Source organism: Neopelma chrysocephalum, unplaced genomic scaffold, assembly GCF_003984885.1.
Source record: "Neopelma chrysocephalum unplaced genomic scaffold, ASM398488v2 Primary Assembly neopelma1_24, whole genome shotgun sequence".
Lineage (NCBI taxonomy): Eukaryota > Metazoa > Chordata > Aves > Passeriformes > Pipridae > Neopelma > Neopelma chrysocephalum.
Genome location: NW_020897693.1, coordinates 51,154,184 through 51,173,339, shown reverse-complemented (window position 1 = coordinate 51,173,339; position 19,156 = coordinate 51,154,184). Strand labels below are relative to the sequence as shown.

The 19,156-nt window shown below is 41.9% G+C and overlaps 1 protein-coding gene across 1 annotated transcript in view; it reads right to left on the bottom strand.

Moving 5' to 3' along the window:
- KCNH5 (potassium voltage-gated channel subfamily H member 5) overlaps positions 1 to 19,146 on the bottom strand; it is a 153,108-nt gene extending 133,962 nt beyond the window's left edge. Inside the window, exons 1-2 of the mRNA XM_027674189.1 lie at positions 19,044 to 19,146; positions 5,892 to 6,015 (exon numbers count right to left, since the gene is read on the bottom strand). Coding sequence (XP_027529990.1) covers positions 5,892 to 6,015; positions 19,044 to 19,116 — 197 coding nt within the window. The 5' untranslated portion in view covers positions 19,117 to 19,146. The remainder of the gene's footprint in view (positions 1 to 5,891; positions 6,016 to 19,043) is intronic.
- Positions 19,147 to 19,156: the final 10 nt, after the last annotated feature.

Below are 19,156 nucleotides of genomic sequence, written 5' to 3'. Positions count from 1 at the left end.
ATTGCTGTCAAAACAGAGAAAATGGAACAAAACCTCTAAAACCTCCCAAATTTTGTTCAATCCTCTTGAAAAACCTTCTGGAGGAGGAATGCAAGCTATTAGAGGTGAAGGCTGTTGGCTGAACTGATGGCAACAAATCTAATCTTCTCAAGATGCATTTGGGATAATAAGATAATCAGAATTCTTTTACTAAATACCAATTACAAATAGAGGTAGGATTTAAACAGTGAGGAGTAATGACTGTAACATTCTGAAAATTCAGTACGGGTAGCAAGTGTATGAGTTGTCTCACACAACTATATATGTGTAGCTGTGCCTGCACTACTACCAAACAACCAAATTTATCCTCATTTTCCTTATTGCATACCGCATTTCTTCAATAGTTTAGTGGAAAATATTAAAAAGCTTTTGGAGATGCATCCCTCTCCAGGCTGATAATACAAAAATGTAGTTTTAACTCTGCTATTTCTTGCCACTTGACCATCTCATCTTCGCATTCTTTTCCAGGTCAGACTTCCAGCTGGTGTAAGCAAACCCAACCCCTGACCTAACTTTTGAAAGCCTTTGTAAGGAAACAGCCAGGCTTTTATTGTCATTCTTTCCTGGATTAAAAATAAGCGAAGGCAGCTCTGTGCAAATGCCCAATTACAGAACTGAAGTAAAATGGAACATGGGATAAAAGCTTTCAGGCACTTGGATGAATATACTTTTAATTGATCAGACTTTTTTTTTTTCCCCATTCTCTTTGTTCACAAATAGTTTGGGCTTCAGCTCAAACCTACAAGAGACAACCCTGAGAATATGAAAGAGAAAAGCTATCAGTGCCTCTGTGGTTTCAATGCAGCTTCTCCTATTGATCAACAGACCTCCAAAGGTTCAATAAACATTTATTTTATGTCCACTGCTCTGAAAGAAACAATAAAACAGCATAGTGCTTACTGGCTCAGCAAGCATTAAAGTACTCAATGAAGGCCAGACCATGAATCTTTTGGTTGGCACAGCCAAACGAGGGAGGCAGAGAGGCTGTTCCCAGGACAAGGTGCTGCCTGACATGGGTGATGGAGGCAGACACAGGGCATGGGAATGAATACAACATCTGGATATTACTACAGGTGCCTTTGCACTGGTAACACAGGGACTGCTATTGATTAGATTGGTTATTAGGAAAGATTTCCTCACTGAAAGGGTGGTCAGGCATTGGAATAGGCTGCCCAGGGATGCGGCGGAATAACACTCCTGGAAGTTTTCAAAAAACACGAAGATATGGCACTTGGGAGCATGGTTTAGTGGTGAAGATAATAATATTGGTCTAACAGCTGAGTCAATGATCTTAGAGGTCTTTTCCAACCTAAATGGCTCTGTGATTCTATGAATGGTGTGGCATAACTGTTATCTTTGGGACAGCACTGCATTGGAGATGCCACTGCAATGCCTGACATCAGGAAATGGTTTTCCCCAGTCACAAGACTTCATTAATGTACTGATTATCATTGACATACACAGCTGTCTCAAGGAGATGCAAAACACAGCTTACTGCTCATTTTCAAATGACCTGCCTTTCTTTCCCAATTTCAGTTGATAATCTTTTATATTATCTATACATGAGATGACAACAAAAAGAGTTTGATATTTCTTTTTTAATCTGTGCCTTTTTTAATGCACTGATGCGTCTCTTTTTTGTGTTCTTGAGACTTAAAAACAATGTTTCTCACAGTCCTGGAGGAAAAAATAGCAAGAATTTGTTGCAGTGCTTGATTTTACATGACTTATAATACAGAAAGTCATCATTAATTAGTGTTAAAATGACAAATCCTACTTGACGTTGAGAGGTGGACGATACCAGTTACTGCTGCTGAACATGATCAATCAACTTTATGTTTTAAATTAAAGGCAGCTTATGGTTGCAGTAAACCTGTAATACCCAAATCATATATTATACTCACATATAAAGAGACATTTTAAAGGCTTGTGGAACAATAAAAACATTTTTCAGAAGGCAATTTTTAACAGCACCAAAGGAATCTCAGAGCCTTTCACTGTACGAGTTATATAAGATCTCTGCTTATCACAGGTTTAATTTAATTTAGTCTGTCCTATTTTGTACACATGGAGGGACTCCTACTTCTCCAGTCAATCACTCTGTCTTTTTCTGCCTCATGTTTTTTTCTGTTATTTAGTGCTTGTCGAGTGCCTTGAGTGCAAACTGTACAAGACATAAATATCAAACCCACTCTGCTACTGGGAATCTCACTACGTAGAAAACAGGCTTATCAAAGAGAAGCAAGACTTACTGAAATACTCAGAGAAAGACACAATCTTAGATATTTTCCCCATCTTTAAAACAGAACAGCTGTCATTTAAGATGCTTAGGCTCCCACCTCCCTCTGAAAGCATCCCTTGAACACAAAAGCCTCATCCGAAGCTTGATTTAGTGCTCCTCTGTCCTTTGTCAGGATCCAGAGCACGGGCAGGTCCAGGTTTGCAGTGCGTGCCAGGGCAGCAACAGCTGTTTGAGAGGAATTATCCAGGACAGGTGAAGCACAGAAGGCTTCCAATCCTACCCTATTTACAGCATTCAAGGCATCGATTACAACAGACAAACATCTACCCAGGAGGAACAGCAAATGCACCTCACTGCAAGGTGAAGAGCACACATCATTTCTGAGAAGAAACAGTGCAGCTCCCCGGGTCCCACTGGCACACTCAGTGGGGTTTCTTTGCAACAGCTTTGGCAGTAAGGAGGCCTTCTCACACACACAAAAATCAGGTCACAGTGGTGCCATCCCAGTATCAAATCTAGCTTTTTTCAAGTCCAGCACACTGTACCCACCATGCAAAATCCCATTTATTTGAACACAGTGGGAATTTTGCCACTAGCTCCACTGGAGCCAGGATTTCCCTTGCAGACTCTTTTTAATCCCGCTTGTGACGGCAGTAAATCAAAACAAGGGAGAGCAGAGATGCTGACCAAGTGTTTCAGTGAAAACAGTGCCTATAAAAATCTTGGGTGCAAGGAAGGGTAAGCAAAGCAAAGTCTGGAGTGAATGTCAAGTGTAAAATGCCAGGGTAGGTCCACTAACCAGCCACTCAAAGGGTGCCTTCTCTTCCAAAGGCTGGATGAGAACACAGAGCTTAACTGATAAGCAAATAATATTTAGAAAACACTGGGCATGAAACCAGTAGTTTTCCTGAATGCTGGCTGACTTCCTGATGCACATCCATGCAAGTTTTTTTGGTTAAATAGAGGTTAAGTGTCACAGATGCCCTGTTCCTCCTGGACTGTCAGCTCATTTTCATTTGGCACAGCAATGCTTCACAAGCACATGAGTTGGTCCACCTAAAAATTCTATTCATTTTAGCACTCATTCACACCAATTTTTCTATATATCAGCCCAAGCTACACATGCAATTTTGGGTGCCACGTGCACTCAGAAAGAACACATATCAACTCCCATCACCCAATATTACATAGCCCGACTTCTATGTATACTGTGCCTTAAAAGGTGTATATATAAATAATATGGCTGAACTGGAACAAGAATCACTCACACCTCCAGTGACTTACGTTTATCCTCCCCTCCCTGTGATCTGTAGTAGCCAAGACCACCTGAAGACTAGATACAGTGATCACAGTATCACAGAATTATTTAGATTGGGAAAGACCTTTAAGACCTCTAAGATCATCGAATCCAGCTGTTAACCCAACGTTGCCAAGTCCACCATGAAACCATGTCCATAAATACCACATCTACATGACATATGAACAGTCCCAGTGTAGGGTATGGGGTAGGAAGAAGGATAAAGCAAATACTTGCTGGAATACCAGGAGAAAAGCATGGCTGAAAGATGATTTGAAGGCACTTATAGTCAGGGGCAAAATTACCAAACATTGCAAAAACTATAAACTGTCCTTTATCACACTCATGATCACTAATAACAGTAACTGGAATCAGGGGGTAGACATACATAATTTTTATCTGTTTTTAATTTAGTTGAATTTTTGACACTGAAAAGCTGTAAAAGCAGACCCTTCCAAAACCTGCAATAAAGTTACGGTACCACAGCACTTTCATCCCAGATCATAGGGATATTACACATTGTATTACACATTGTATTACATTACAAATATTTTTATGTAAAATGTATAATCTGGGCATAACATAGCAAAAATGGACTGTGAGGCTGACTCAGAAAATACTCTAAATAATAGCCCCAGATATCAAAAACCCTCCAATGACATTCTACTGAGTAAGCATAAGCAGGTACCATCGGCTTTCAAGACCATTTTCCTTTTGGTATCTCTCATTAGAGAGCAGCTCCAAAGACACTGCTCTGGAAGGCTGTAGATGTATAGAATGAAAATTAAGGAAAAAAATCTTTGCTACAAAATGATAATTCCTCCTTGATTTGCATCTGCACAATTCACCTGTATGACCTATTTCAATGTGGTCAAAACAGGATCCTTACAAATGGTAACAGGAGACTATCACATTCACAATAAGCACCCATGGGCACAGGGGAATCATTATCAGACAGCTACTGCTAAACCTTCACTTACTCAACATTTTCCTAAAATGACATTTTATATTCGTAATTATTTTAATGTGCACACGCTGTGAAAGTGCTACCTCACAGTGAATTTATTTCAATATACAGGATGGCAGAGAGCAAAGGGGAAAGCATGTATGAATATCCAATGGCTGTAATAAGGCTACTCCTTCAGCCCCACTGAGTATATCGACTCTGTTGCTACTGTGTGAATGAATATTTCATTTCAGCAGCACATGCTCATCTCCTGTCTATTTCCCATCAGAGGACACTTGGCTGCACAGAGCAATCCTAGATCCCCAAGGCTTCCTTCTCTTCCCTGCACATGAGAGCAGTGACTACACATCAGCACATGGTGCTTTCTGGAGTAAGCAATGACTGCCATCCGGGGACAGGCTCACTGCCCACCCTGCTCCCACCAGCATCAGCCAATCATCAGTGTATGGCAGCACTCATCTCCCAAAAATTATGACTGTAGATCATAGAATCACAGAATGACAGAATGGTTTGGGTTGGAGGGAACTTTAAAAGATCACCCAGTTCCAACCCCCTGCCATGGGCAGGAACACCTTCCACTAGACCAGGTTGCTCAAGATCCCATCCAGCCTGGTCTTGAACACTTCCAGACACACAGTGCCCTCCTCCCAGTGCCTGGAGTTGGTCAGTCCCTGAAGGCAGAAAGGGAAAACCTACACAAACTCGTATCTCAGCCATTCCTTATTTGCCTTGCTCACGCACACATGCACACGCACACGCATCAGGGATTCAGTCCTTCCCCAAAGCATCTCCTTTTAAAGGATGCAGCAGACAAGGTGCAGATGCATGTCTGACCACAAATCACAGCTGCTCGCTCCTGAAAGACCACCAACAAAAGGAAAAACCCATAAAGCTGCAATGCTTAGAGTAAATATATCGGCAGCTTAATCACCCTCTTGGGAGTAAAGATGCACTTTGTGCATTACTGTGCTCTGTGTGTGCTTAATAACAAGGGCCAACAAGGGCTACAGAACAGTTCACTGCCTCCTGGCATGGTAAGAGCAGAATTCAGAACAACCTAGCAAAAAAAATCTTTGAAGTATATTAGTTAACTTAAAAACCCGTTCTTTATTGCATCATTAGCTAGAGCATATTATTACCAATACTAGCCAGGATAAATTTCAAAGTGCTTTGCCATGTTCTGGATAAGTTGCTGCTTTCATTTTTTAAAGCCTGTTCTAATACTCCAGTTTCTGCAGGACAATGCCTGTCTTAGATCAATCCTTTCTCCAAAACCTCCCTGTTCTTCCCAGCAGATTATAAAATTACAAGTGCATCAAGCACCAGCAGACAGACAGTGGGCATACCTGCAAGTGCTACTCTTCTGCATGACGTCAGCTCGATGGTATCCAGAGAGTTTACAAAAACCGTCATTACTATAAACTACGGGCCAGTCCACAATCTGGGCGTTTCCCAACAAAAAACTGGATTCTGAAAAGAGAAAAAGAGAGACAGGGGTGTTGTCAGTGGCAAAGTACAATTAACTCCTCCATGTGTTACACAGCAATCGCTCATGGTGGTAACTTCTATCGCGACGTTTCAGAGGGAACTGAAATCAAAATGGGCATCAGAAAAGAAATCATGATGAAATAGGATAACTCCTAGTAATGTAAGCAGCTTCTTACACCCCAAAATACTGATATAAGCACGAATGTTTTAACAATTTAGAAAGGATTCATTTATTCAAAACATCTGGTCAAGCTATCATGTTTGATTTTCATTTCATATGTATCTTGGAATCAACCCTAAATTAACTTGCAAACTGAATATTTCAAGTGTTTCAATATATGTTAAATGCTAAACTGTATGTGAGCCCAAAGCTGATGACAACTCTCTCACTTGAGATAAATAACTTTTTCCTCCTGACAGGTCCAAGATGGTTTTGCATAGCACAGGCAGCATTACTGGGATGAGGGACAGAGAGTGTCAGGAGCCGCTGGGGAAGATCAGGTTGCACCCACCACATCTCATAGTACACCACGTGCCACATCACATCCTGGGAGTGTGGATATTAACTGACCCATATGGAAATTTAGCATGATGAGTGCCAAAGGGACTTACACATTCAAAAAAATACAAAACAGGTACCTAAAGGGCCTACAAGAGAGATGGAGAGGGAATTTGTATAAGGGTGTGTAGCAATAGGGCAAGGGGTAATGGGTTCAAAATTACAGAAGGGTAAGTTTAGATCAGATATTGGAAAAAGCTTTTTACTGTGAGGGTGGTGAGACCCTGGCACAGCTTGCCCAGGGAAGCTGTGGATGCCCCATCCCTGCAAGTGTTCAAGGCCTTGGACAGGGTTTTGAGCAGCCTGGTCTAGTGGAAGGTGTCCCTGCCCATGGCAGGGGGTTGGAACAAGATGGTCTTTAAGGTCCCTTCCAACCCAAACTGTTCTATAATTCTCTGAATTTCAGTGGCAGTCTACTAAAAATGCAAATAGGTGGGTTTGGCACATCCTAGTAACATGCATCCATTGCTGCAAATACAAAATATGCGCAGGGAGTATTTCTAGGAGGCTGAACTCAGGTTTAAATATCGCTTCAGTCATCTGTTCTTTCAGTCAGTGCCTACAGTTTATATGCATGGACTGGCACCAACACATTATGAGTTAGTCCTAAAATAGTTTTATTCTTCCATCCCTGCTTTCAGTAAGGCATTTCCAGAGAAGGAAATACCCATTTTACTTAAACACAATGTTGTGGGATTTTATGTTCATTGACACCGCAAACATTCCTAATTTTGTTTCAAAAATAATACTCTCCCTTCGTAGAGGTTCTAAAATTGTGGTCAGCCGTAATCTTCAGTGTTTTCTTTGTTTTTACTGTTAGTTTCCAATTTCATTTGGACTGCAGCTATGGAACTAACTGGTGCTAAAAAGCTAACTAACAATGGTGCTAAAAAGCTGTTAAAATATAACTATTAACAATCATTGCTGCATAGAAATTATAGGAAATGTTCCTTTCAGGACTTCTTGTGGGGAAAAGAATTAAGGATATTTTTACAAATTTTCCTCATATTAGCCATGAATGATTATAACAACTACAGAAATAATACTAAGGTGCACACATTCATTTTCACATAAAATGATAAGGGGTTTGCATGAGCTACACACTACTGGAATGTACATTATGCAAACATTATTCTATTGAATTAGGAACATGTACTAAAAAAGATGGTATTTCTTTTTCCTTTATAAGCATGAATTTAGAAAAAAATAATCTGGAGATTATTGGATTATGTATAGAAAAGCAGATTTAAAAATATTTAAAAGCCGACCAATGGGAGAAATACAAGTTTAGATTTTGTGAAATCTAACACTTTTAAGCTCAAAGCATTTATTTGAATCCATCACAAATATTCTTAAGCCTAAATGTCAACTTTTAAAATTTGCTTTCCTACCCAAAGGGAGATGCCCTCGCTACAAGCAGCAGGAGACACAGAGAAAAGCCTGAGCATTACATAAAATCTCCCTGGCTTCCCACAGCCCTCTCTGCCTGGGGACTCAGCCCAGCTTTTCTTGCCATGGCACAGACAGTAACACAGGGGACATCCTAAACCCCTGGGAATCAAAGGGTTCACTGCAGCTCATCCCACTGTATTGATGTTTCCCCCAACACCCTGCCTCTTCTCCAATTTGGAAAAGTGGAGACACCACCAACCCTCTAAGCCTGCCAGGCTCTCCCTGTGGTTGCCACCCTGCCACCACCACATCCCAGCAGCTGGAGAGGATGGGAGCACAAGCAATTCTTAATTTCCCATTCCACTAGGAAACAACCAAGATTACAAGACCTCTGGTTAAATTCTGAAAGACTGTCTTTATAGAATTGTCTTTCGCTGAAATTCTGCTCACATATCTCGACAAAAAAGGGCACAACCTGGTGAGGAGAGGCTGCAATACCAAATGCACTCACGGATGCTCTGCACATCTCTGAGCTCCCCAGAGGACCACAATCCAAAAGCAGATAACCCTGCTCCAAAGCCTCCCCATCCACAGACATAAACTCGATTGTGTATTCCCACCACGTAACTGTTTCAGGACACAGAGTACACAGCAGAAGATTCGTGTTGCATCCAGCAGCTGATCAACAGCATTTAATGGTTGTCTTTTAGGGATTTTATACTTCTTCACATCAGAGGATCTCAAAATACTTGATAAGGTACTCACCAAACTGATAAGTCCACAAGAAACTTGGGAGGGAACAAAACATAAAGCCAAACTATTGATAGATGAGTGGGTTTTTTTTTTTTAATCCCATAAAAATGAGAAGAAAAAAAGACACTGAAAGTATCTTAGTTGACACTAGTATTTGTAATATTAGATCAGATACATAGTATATGTACTATAAAACTGACCAGATATTAGAATATGTTTTCTTCTGTCCTCAAGAATTTTCTTTTGCTTAACTGACTTCTTTTTACCCTTGTTTCCTAAACAAGTAAGGCTTATTCATCCATGCTCTGCATGTGACTATGAATCATGGAATAATTTAGGCTGGGAAAGACCTGTAAGATGATGGAGTCCAACTGCAAGCCCAGCACTGCCAGATGCACTATCAATATGTGTGTGTGTGTGTGTATGTCCTATTCCAACGGAAGGAAAATCTTGAATCAATGTTTACCTCTTGTTAAAGACCAGTGAATTTAACAGTGGGCACAAAGCCACAGGAATCCACGTTCCATTAATGTTGCTGCTCACTGAGCAGCTTGATAAAATTCAAAGAAGAAGGGTCAACATGTGACCCTTGGGTTTTATTGTGTATCCAAGTCTCGGCATCTACAGGACTCCCTATATTTAACCTACCCTCTGTCTTATCAGGAATCATGTTACTTTATCCAACCAAGACACAATTAATTCTTTCCTATTTCCACAGTTTCTCCAGATCAAAACTCCAGACAGATTTAACTCTACATTATCCAGTCCATACCAAGCTGCAAACATCTAAACTGCGTACTGGATTACAAGACACTTCGAAAGATCCTCTCTTTTTTGGCCATAATTTCTTAAAATCACATCACCACCACTAACCACTCATCGAAAGTCCACTTCTGCAGTTACCTCCCCTGAGATGGATCCACAGCCAGTCCTGGACTACTAAATCTACCTGCATGACTGACTTTTGTTTCTCTACAGCTCAGATACATGGTTTCCTTGATAAGGTCAATCACAGTTGTGTCTTTGGTTACAATTTCCATTAGTCTTTAGCAAATTCCACCCTGTTCCATTTCCAGCTGGCTGCTTGAACAAGGTGTAAGAGATGAGGGTAGGAAAAGCCTAATTTCCTCTCCATCTCTAGTTGCCACAAGGCAGCCAAAACCAGAGGCGTTCAGACTCCCTTCATGGTAGAAGCAAGCTCTCCTTGCCTGCTCGAGTCTTCAACAGATAAAACTGGTGTTTTATGCCTCCTGCAGAAGAAAAAGAAAAGGAACCAACAGAAGGTCTGCAAATAGCAGAGTGATGAGCATAGCAAGGCAGCACTGGGATCTCCACAGCTCTATTCCTGTCGGATTCAATACACGAGAGCTATATTCTGCAAGCAAGTTTTTTGAAAAAATATGTTATATAGGAGGTATTTCAAATAACAAGTATTTCTTAACAGAGTTGAGCTACTAATAACTGGACAACACCAAATTCATCCATTACACCCACACTGGAACAAATGGATTTAAGTAAACCACAACTTCACTGAAAGAACAGTATCATAGGAGGGACTCCAAGGATAGCCAGAGTTACAGATGGTAATGCATAAATACAGCTTGTATTCTGCCATACGGCACTAGTAACTAGTGCAGTATCTGTGCTATGGCCCAGAAAGGAAAATCTTCTCCTTCCATGTACAGCAGCTCCCAATCTCACCAGTATTTTACTACGGAGGTTGGGAACTTCCCCACTGGTCGGCTGGACATTGGCCACTGCTGAAAGCAGGACAGTAAATCTGACAGACAGTGGTCAGATCCAGCACATGAAACTCTACGCAACTGGGATCCAGATGACCATGGGGTAGTGTCACATACTCTGAAAACATTAACATGCAGCCAACTTCAAAACTTGCATGATGATTAGTCTGAAATCTCTGGTAATGTATTCATCCTTGCTTGGATTTCTCCAATGCACTGAAAATGCATTTCCAGTTCTCATTTCCTTAGAGATAAAAAGTCAATTTTTATTATTTCTAAGCTCGTCTTGATGTCATTGCCTCCACCAATCATTTTATTCACCCATCCCCCTTGCTGATATATTGCAGAGAGCCCAAATCACAAATCTGTAGGTTGTATAAGCTCTTTGACTAGACACCTCTAAACACCAGTGTCTGACTGTAAGAGCAGGGAAGCAGGGCTATGCCAGCAGACTCATCTGTCTCAGAGTTGCTACATTCCTCTTAAGAGGGCAGCAGGCTTTTTATTAGCTATTACAATTCTCCTATTTAATACTGATGGCAAAGAATCAGGGTATTAGTGGCATACAGTTAGCAAAATTTCAGGTTGGAAAACACAATTGAGGAAAATAATTTTTAAAGGCACTGTATTTGCTGTTGCCACACTTCTATTTTGTCTAAAGACTCTTTTGTATACAGGCAGCCAATGCTGTAGAGCAGCAAGCCTTTAATCTTACTCTATCTTGCAGTAGCTAACACCCAAAACAGCACTGAGCCTTGTTTTGTTATTAAAATAGAATAAAAACACCACAGTGTGCAAGTAAATTTTTTAACTAACAAAATGCCCAAAGCAGTGTAAAATTCATGTTATGTAATGACAGGAGAGCAAGAACAGCTAAATCATTCCAGGAGATATGCTTAGCCAAGTGAGAAATGTTGTCTCTAATCATCTTTTCTCAAGAATGCTTGGATACCACTTGTAACCAAAATTGTTTAAATCACCATTTCAGAATTCCATCTCACCTGGAGAAAATAGGCAACTGACCTTTTTAGAAAACTCGCAACTGAAAAGATGTTCTAAAAAAATGAAGTAGTAGAAGAACAAAAGTAATAATAATGATTATAATAACAAAAAGAAGCAGTATTTCTATCTAGGAACAAACTCGTAACTCTAGCAAATTTATACAGAGCTGTCCTTCAGAACTATCACCCTTCCACTGCAGAGCACATGCAGACTAGACCAGACAGGGTCTGTGAAACATCTCAAATTTGCCTTTTTTGCTAATGTTGTCTTATAAAAGCCCCAAACCACTTAAACTGCTGTCAGCTGATTCTCCTTATAACTACACAAGGTCAACACATTGCTGCAGACTTGTTTAGAGCAACCTGGAAAACTAGTGGTGATCCCTTGCGTGTGTGTGCCAGGGAGGAGTATCCTAAAAAAAGTTCTTCCTTTTAATTTTCTTTTAGCTTTCCTGAGCAAGTCTTGGCCCTGACAATGCATATTTCTACTGGCGTTGTTTGTGGTGACTCCAACCACATGCTCCAGATGTACTGCATCCCCACGGAATACAGCAAAAATCCTAAGCCCTTTCGGAGGGCACAGCCCTCTGAGATTTGCCTCAACGGGCACCAACATCCCCCCAGCTCCAGGGTCTGCTGCAGACAAACCTCTGCTCTTGAAGCAGCAACCTCCACCAGCACTTTGTACTTCTTACTATGAAACCACAGTGCTGTTTTCTAACAAAGCTATTATTTCCCCAGCGTCTTTAAAGCATGCAAAACATCAGTGTCATCCAATTTATCCAGCACATTAAGCGTTGCTTGCCTGAAAAATAAATCTCTCAAAGGACTAACTCTTTACGTCACCTTTCTGGGCTAGTGTTGTCTTTATTTAACACTCATATCATGAAAATGCAAAGAGGGCTAAACCCAGAGCAAGGTGCCACCATACTGACTATGTTGAAATGATCTATTTCCTGCCCCAAATAAGTGTTCCTCAAATGAAACGGAAGACAAATAATCCAGCACTGGCTGAAATATTAAATCCATGTGTAAGTCACTTAGCTGAGAACAAGGCAGCTTTCAGCAATTTAGCAAGCGAGCTTGAGAAGAAAGATTAGGGTCTGCCTGAAATTCACCTCCTGAAAACTTAAAAAATTAACTGCAATCATCCTGAATGTGAAAGCCCACAAACAGCCTCTGCCTCTACTGTGGCACAACATCACTGACCCCAGGAAGAGCTCTGAGGCAATAAGGACAAGACAGCATCCCTATAAGTTGCCTGAAAAATGACATTTGATACCATTCTGGTCCCAGTTTCTCCCACACACATCCATTTATCCTAGAATTAAACTAATCCTCATCTATCCAGGTTATCATCTAAATGCCACTGCTGAATCTGTTCTCTATTAAAATTATGCAGAACACAACAGAGATGTACCGAGACTAAATTTAAACTGGAGCACGCTGTAGCTCTCACTCAGGCACCCTCAGGGAGCAACCAAAAGCCAGATTTCTAGCGTTATACAAATGAGAGTGCTGGCTCCACACTCCCAGAGGAGAAAATTGTGGTAACGGGAGCTGTTCAGACACAGGGGCTCCTCTTGCAAACACTCAGCCCGCAGCTAGTTCTGGCTGCAGTTCCACAGAGCCTGGCTGCATCTCAAAAAAAAACTGCTTCAGCAGAGATTCATCTGCCTCTCCCCTGCTCTCCCCTCTGTGCCAGTGGCTGAAGCAAAGCTATTAACAAGATGGATCCCAGTCCAGCACTGAGGTGATGCTTCAGGAGAGTCTCCTCAGGGGCTACTCACAGCCAGAACCCCTGCCGGGTGTGGAATCAAGCCCTGGCCATTTGGGATACCCAGGGTTTGGCATTTACAAATAGCCAGTCACTGAGTGTGATGATTAAACCAGTTCTGTATTTTTTTTTTTGCTAAAAAGCAGATTATTAAAGTGCCAACTCCAAAATATTCTATTATTTAATTTTATCAAATCAGAAAATTCTATTTCCTTTAGCTTTCCAGGAGACTAACTTAAAATCTCGGTTAACCACCAAACAGCACTACTTTACAACAGGCTAATTAAATGTATTTCCACAGCTCACTTCACTTCCTGACATTATTTTTTGGCTGTATACTCCTTCCAACAGCAATAAAAAAACCTGAATGTTTACTCCAAAAAAAAAAAAATCAATAATTTCATTTTTTCCTTCTCACTCACGTTTAAACATTAACCTGGGAATGCAACAACTCTTGCAGTGACCTCTTGTGGCAACGCTCAGAAGCGCTCAAGCCTCCCCCAAAAGAAAAGGACACCTCTCCCACGGCCCCATCCCACCAGCCATAGGTGCAGAACGAAATATAAGAAAGTAAAGAAATACAAGAAATATAAGAAAGAAAAGAAATACAAGAAAGAAAAGAAATGAAAGAAATTAAATAGAGACTAGACCCACAATTAGAAATTAGACCACAAAGCAGCTGATCAAATCTTAAGGAAATTCATCTTTTCCTTTAACTGGTAATAGAGCATTCTTTGGGTTTCCAAATTAATACAGTGGCACAGAGCTGCCACAACTATCTTTTTTTTTTAATAAAAGTAAAAATTTTAGACCGTGCAAAACCCCCAATTTCAGCAGCAGTCAGATATGCTTGGTCTTTCTGCACACAGCAAGCCCACTTGAAAAGTAAGGAAAGCAGGGCAGTTCCAATTGAAAACTCCTCACAAATGTCATCTAGTAACGCTTCTCAATGTAAAAATCCACTTTGCATTGATTTACGTATCAGCAGGCACCCTGCAGTCACAGGAATTGCAAAAGGAACCCTCTGCCTTCAAATGCCAAAGAAGCTCTAATGGCATAAGCTCCTTGGTCATCCCTTCAGTAACTTCTGAGCTGACCTGGAGGATGGAATCTTTCACCCCACAGCGTATCATGACTTTTATGCAGAGTTTTAGGGAACCGCTGAGCTCCGTGGTTTTTTTGGAGGATCCCAAATGACAGACATCCAGTAAACTTGAAGTAACTTGCTTTCAAGTACTTTCTCTCTGCAGCATGTGTAATTTAATTTGGATGAGATAGAAATGTAGTTCGTTTTAATTCAGGGGAGAGAAGCCCACATGGATGACCTCCCATGAGAACAACATTTCATCACCCTGCCTGTGAGACAGGTACACTACATGAGCTAGTAAAAAGGACAGAAGAGACAATAGGCACTTATTTTACCTGTAATACCAGTGTAATAAAAATTAAAAAGGTGTCTCAGCGCTACAGATGTGACTCTTGTTTCCTTCCCCCTTCCTGGGTAACCCGCCTTGACAACACAGTCACCTGGGAACGGGGCTGATCCTTTCGCCCATCGAAGTCACAGGGACCCAGCAGGGCATAAAGGTCTGTGTGAAGGAACTGCTTTGTAGGAACATGGCACAGAGCTGAAAAAGACCAGGAATTACATGCTAACTTCATTAAAGCTCCTGCTGAAATTCCCATGTAAGCCTTAACAGAGATAAGATTTCAGCCCAGTGTCAAAATACATTTGTGAAAGACCTGTTTTCCTGAAGAAGCTTCTAAGAGTTATTGTAACAGAACCAACATCCAGTAATAATCACTTTTGTCAAATAGATAAGATTATATATACTCTTCCACTAAATTCAGCCCCTCTTCCAAACTGTTAGCAGTCTTTATTGCAGATTGCCGCAAAGTCCCAGAGTTGCTTTTCTCAAAACTCATCCTCTACCATAAAAGCGATTTATGCCATTAACACATGCTTAATGCTTCTGCTGCTAGAGTATGTGAAGGGCTAGATGGATAGGCAAGACAGACGGGTTTTTCTGCCCGTGTGTGTGTGATTCTGCCCATGGGACAGGTCCACAAAGCCCAGCCCTAATCTAGAGACTTGCCCAATTCTGTACCTGCTGCACTTCTGCAATACTGAGCTGAGGTCAGTACGAGCAGGAGCTCTAAATGCACTGAAGAAGCAAACAAAAATATCAGTAATAATGGGCACAGACTGGTGAGAACATCTTAGGAGAGAACATTGCCCTAAGGATGGTCCTTATTAAAAGTCCCAAATACTAATGGCAGTAAAAGGCAGCCACCTTAATGCGATTTAACCCAGTGCTCTCACAAAACACTTCTTCTTTCAGCTCAGCAAAACACCTGGTGCTCTTAAGATCCAGGGCACAGCCAAGGCTGTAGAGAGATCGTATCAATCTTTGTGAGCCTCAGATAAGCCTCGATTTTCACTGTGCTTTAAAATAAAAAAAAAAAAAAAGATGATTGCAGAGAGTGCACTGAGATCACCCTGAAGACAGGTCTGTGTTTTCTGAGGGCTCATCCCTTTTACCAACCGCAGCAGCTGGTCTAATGACGGACCCCACTGCTCTCCACAGACCTCATTTCTCCTCAAGTGGAACTCAGCTGTGGTGTGGGAAAAAACCTGCAAAGCAGTTCAGAGGTTGCCATCCACCACCAAAGGCTTAGGGAAACACCTGTAACCTGCTGCTGTCCAAACACCAAAGTATAATGCTGACCTGAAACACTTCAGAAGCTCCAAGGTGTAAATTCATCTCTAAAAGAGAGGTTCCCCAGGCAAAGGGACACTGTGGGACCTCTCCATCACTTTTGACAGCTGCTTCATCTTTCCCAAACACATTGGCTAGGAGAGGAACATCTGGCAGAGCATCCCAGATATTCCACCCTCCAATACAGAGGGCAAAGAGCTATGGCCACCCCATTCCACAGCCACCCCATTTCATGGCCACCCTGCTCCTTTCTACTCAGCTCTTTGGTGTTTTCCTCCTGACTACACACTTCTTGTGAGTGCTTCTCCCACAGTTTTAATATCATTTGTAGCCAAAGCTGGGGTACAAAGGAAAGGTTCGCAACATTCCTAAACAGAAAATGCCTAAATAATGCTGAAAATTCAATATATTATTGCTTTTAATACCAGGCTGTCCACCACACTAAACCTGTACACCTACTATGTCCATTCCCAGTTCTGACTTTCCACATATTAAAATTATTACAATTTTGTCTATAAATTTTGTTATTTGGATCCATCTCTGGCAAATCTGAGTAATTTGTCTCCACCTACATTTCATTTTGAAGCCAATGCTTCCATTTCACCTGAAGAAGAGCCTATCTGCTGACATACCTGCCTGATTTTTCCAGCAGTACCTGTAGCCTATCAGACATTATTACTTGTATTTACAAACCTTCTCCTGGTTGATAGGAAAAGATTTATGATCAAGAGGTGCAATGGGATTGCATAAATGTGACAAATGTCAAAGGATAACATTCTTTAACCAGGAAAGTTGACAGAAGGGCTTTTCTTGAGGATGCTCAAGATGTATTTTAAAAAACAATCACCAGTCTTTCCTTCATCCCGTTCCTCAAAATGCCAGTGAAAAATCCCTTGGAAACTGGTGAATCAAAGTATAAAAACAAACCCAGCAGATATTCAGCAGACCAAATCCTTGTCTTCTACCAAGCACTGGCAGGAGATACTTGAACCAGATTTGCTCTACTGTATACTATTAAGTTTGGATTAAACAGTGCTGAATCCAATGAAAATTACTATTTCTATAAAGGATAAATAAGGCTATGTCTTGGATGACAAAAATAAGAACTAAATCATGTTTCAGGTCACAATACTGACAACTTACATGAGTTAAAAACAAATTCCCAATCTACTTTGCTGTCCAACAGGGCAGATTTGCCTCTGTAGTATCATGCTTAGGCATCACCAGTGCCAGAGAAAAAGCAGTACGAATGACCAGATCAGCACGATATATGCTCTGAAATTAGACCAGATTAAAAGCCAGAAGAGAATACATGCTTTTAAAGCATAATGTTCGAAACCCTTCCGAGCTTTTCCAATTTTTGACATCTCAAAGCTTTACTGAGCTTTCACCAGGGAGGACATGTGATTTAATTAGAGCATGATACAAAAGCATGGCATTCCCAAACCATGTTCCCAGCCCTGCCTCTGCCTTGCTGCATGACCTTGGGAAATCAGCTGTGATGCCCTGAGCCCCCATTTACGCCACAATTTGAAGAACAGGTTGGGAATGCCTCTGTGTGTCCTCTTCCACAAGGAGCTGTGAAGTGTAATTAAATTCCACCCAGCGCTTTGAAATTGTCAGAGGGAAGGTGCTATATAAACCCTTATTAATTAAGCTTGCATTTAATATTCTGGGAAATAAATACACTATTGCGGGAAAGCAGCTCTTAGTGATTGTGCAGCTACAGGGCTTGAGCTGCTGCCGACCACAGAACTGACACAGGCAACACGAGAGGGAGGAAGCCCCCAAAAAAACAGCTGATGGCTTAATACATTCTAACATGTAACATTTGATAACAAATTCCAGGTCCTCATCCTGCTGCTTTGGAAGTCCATGAATCACTAATTCACTACCTGCCATCAAAATCAACTCCATCCGCACATCAGACCACATCAGTACGAATGTGAGGTGCATCAAGAACTGTGCAATAGGAAGGTGGAAGGGAACACTTTTCACCATGATTTCACATCCCATTAGTGTCTTGATTAGTAATAAATATAACAATTCTCAGTGCTCTGCTCTGGACACCTTTCCCACTCCTGTCCCCAGATGAAGGCTGGCACAGCTGTGCTTCCCCATGGCAGGGTCGCTCCAAATTTGGGCTGACCAAGTAGTTATGTTTTAGCAGATGCAAAGTTGAAGTCTCTTACATTTCTTCAAACACTCCTATGTTTCTGTGGTTATGTGCCAGTGCAAAAACTACATAAAAAAATGAATGTATCTAGCACAGGGCTTGCCTAAAGCAGCATCTACATCAGCACACCCGAAGAGACCGTGGGCTGCAAACACATTGTAACTTTACTGGAGCTGTGTAGTCTTCTTGCTCAGTGCTTTGCACTGCAAGAAAGGGTGAAATTAACTCCAGCAGCAAGGAATAACTCGATGCCACACAGTCCTGAACTAGCCCTCGAAACAGTCACCTAAAAGAGGGGTCATAGATAAGCAACTGCAGACCATTCTTTCCATATTTTCTCAGCCACAGGATTAGCATCACCCAAAGCACAGTCACTCCCTCACCGCTTTCCCGGTACCTTTGCCACAGACTTTAAAGTGTCACAGAATCGCAAAAACTTTGAACCCCTGAATGGAAACGATTGCAAGTCTGATTATTACAAAACTAAAGAACAAGAAGGAGGGGAAGGGAAAAAAAATGACCCGATGAGCAGAGAAGATATTAGAAACGTAAATTATGACAATTTATTGTCAGAGGCGTCTCACAAAAAGAAGGAAGGGGGAAAAAAAGGGTTAAATCTATAGTAGCGATAGGGATCGAGGGGGGGGGGGGGGGACAGGGGAAAGACCGCCGGAGGATGGACCGCCGAGGGAAGGACCGCCGAGGGATGCTCCGGCGGAGCCCAGCGGGGCACCGCGGAGCCCGTTCCTTGAAGGCACCGCTTGGCACGGACCCATAGGCGCGGCAGGGAGGGACGAAGGGTTGGACAGACGGAGAGATGGATGGATGGACGGACGGACGGTCGGACGGATGCATGCATGCACGGACGGGCGGAGGGGGGTATCTCTCACCGCTGGAGCGCCGGACGATGTTCTCCAGGAAGGTGTTCTGCGGTGCCACCAGCCCTCTCTTGCCCCCCGGCATCCTGCAGCGCCGGGCTCGGGGGCCGGGGGTGCGCGGCGGC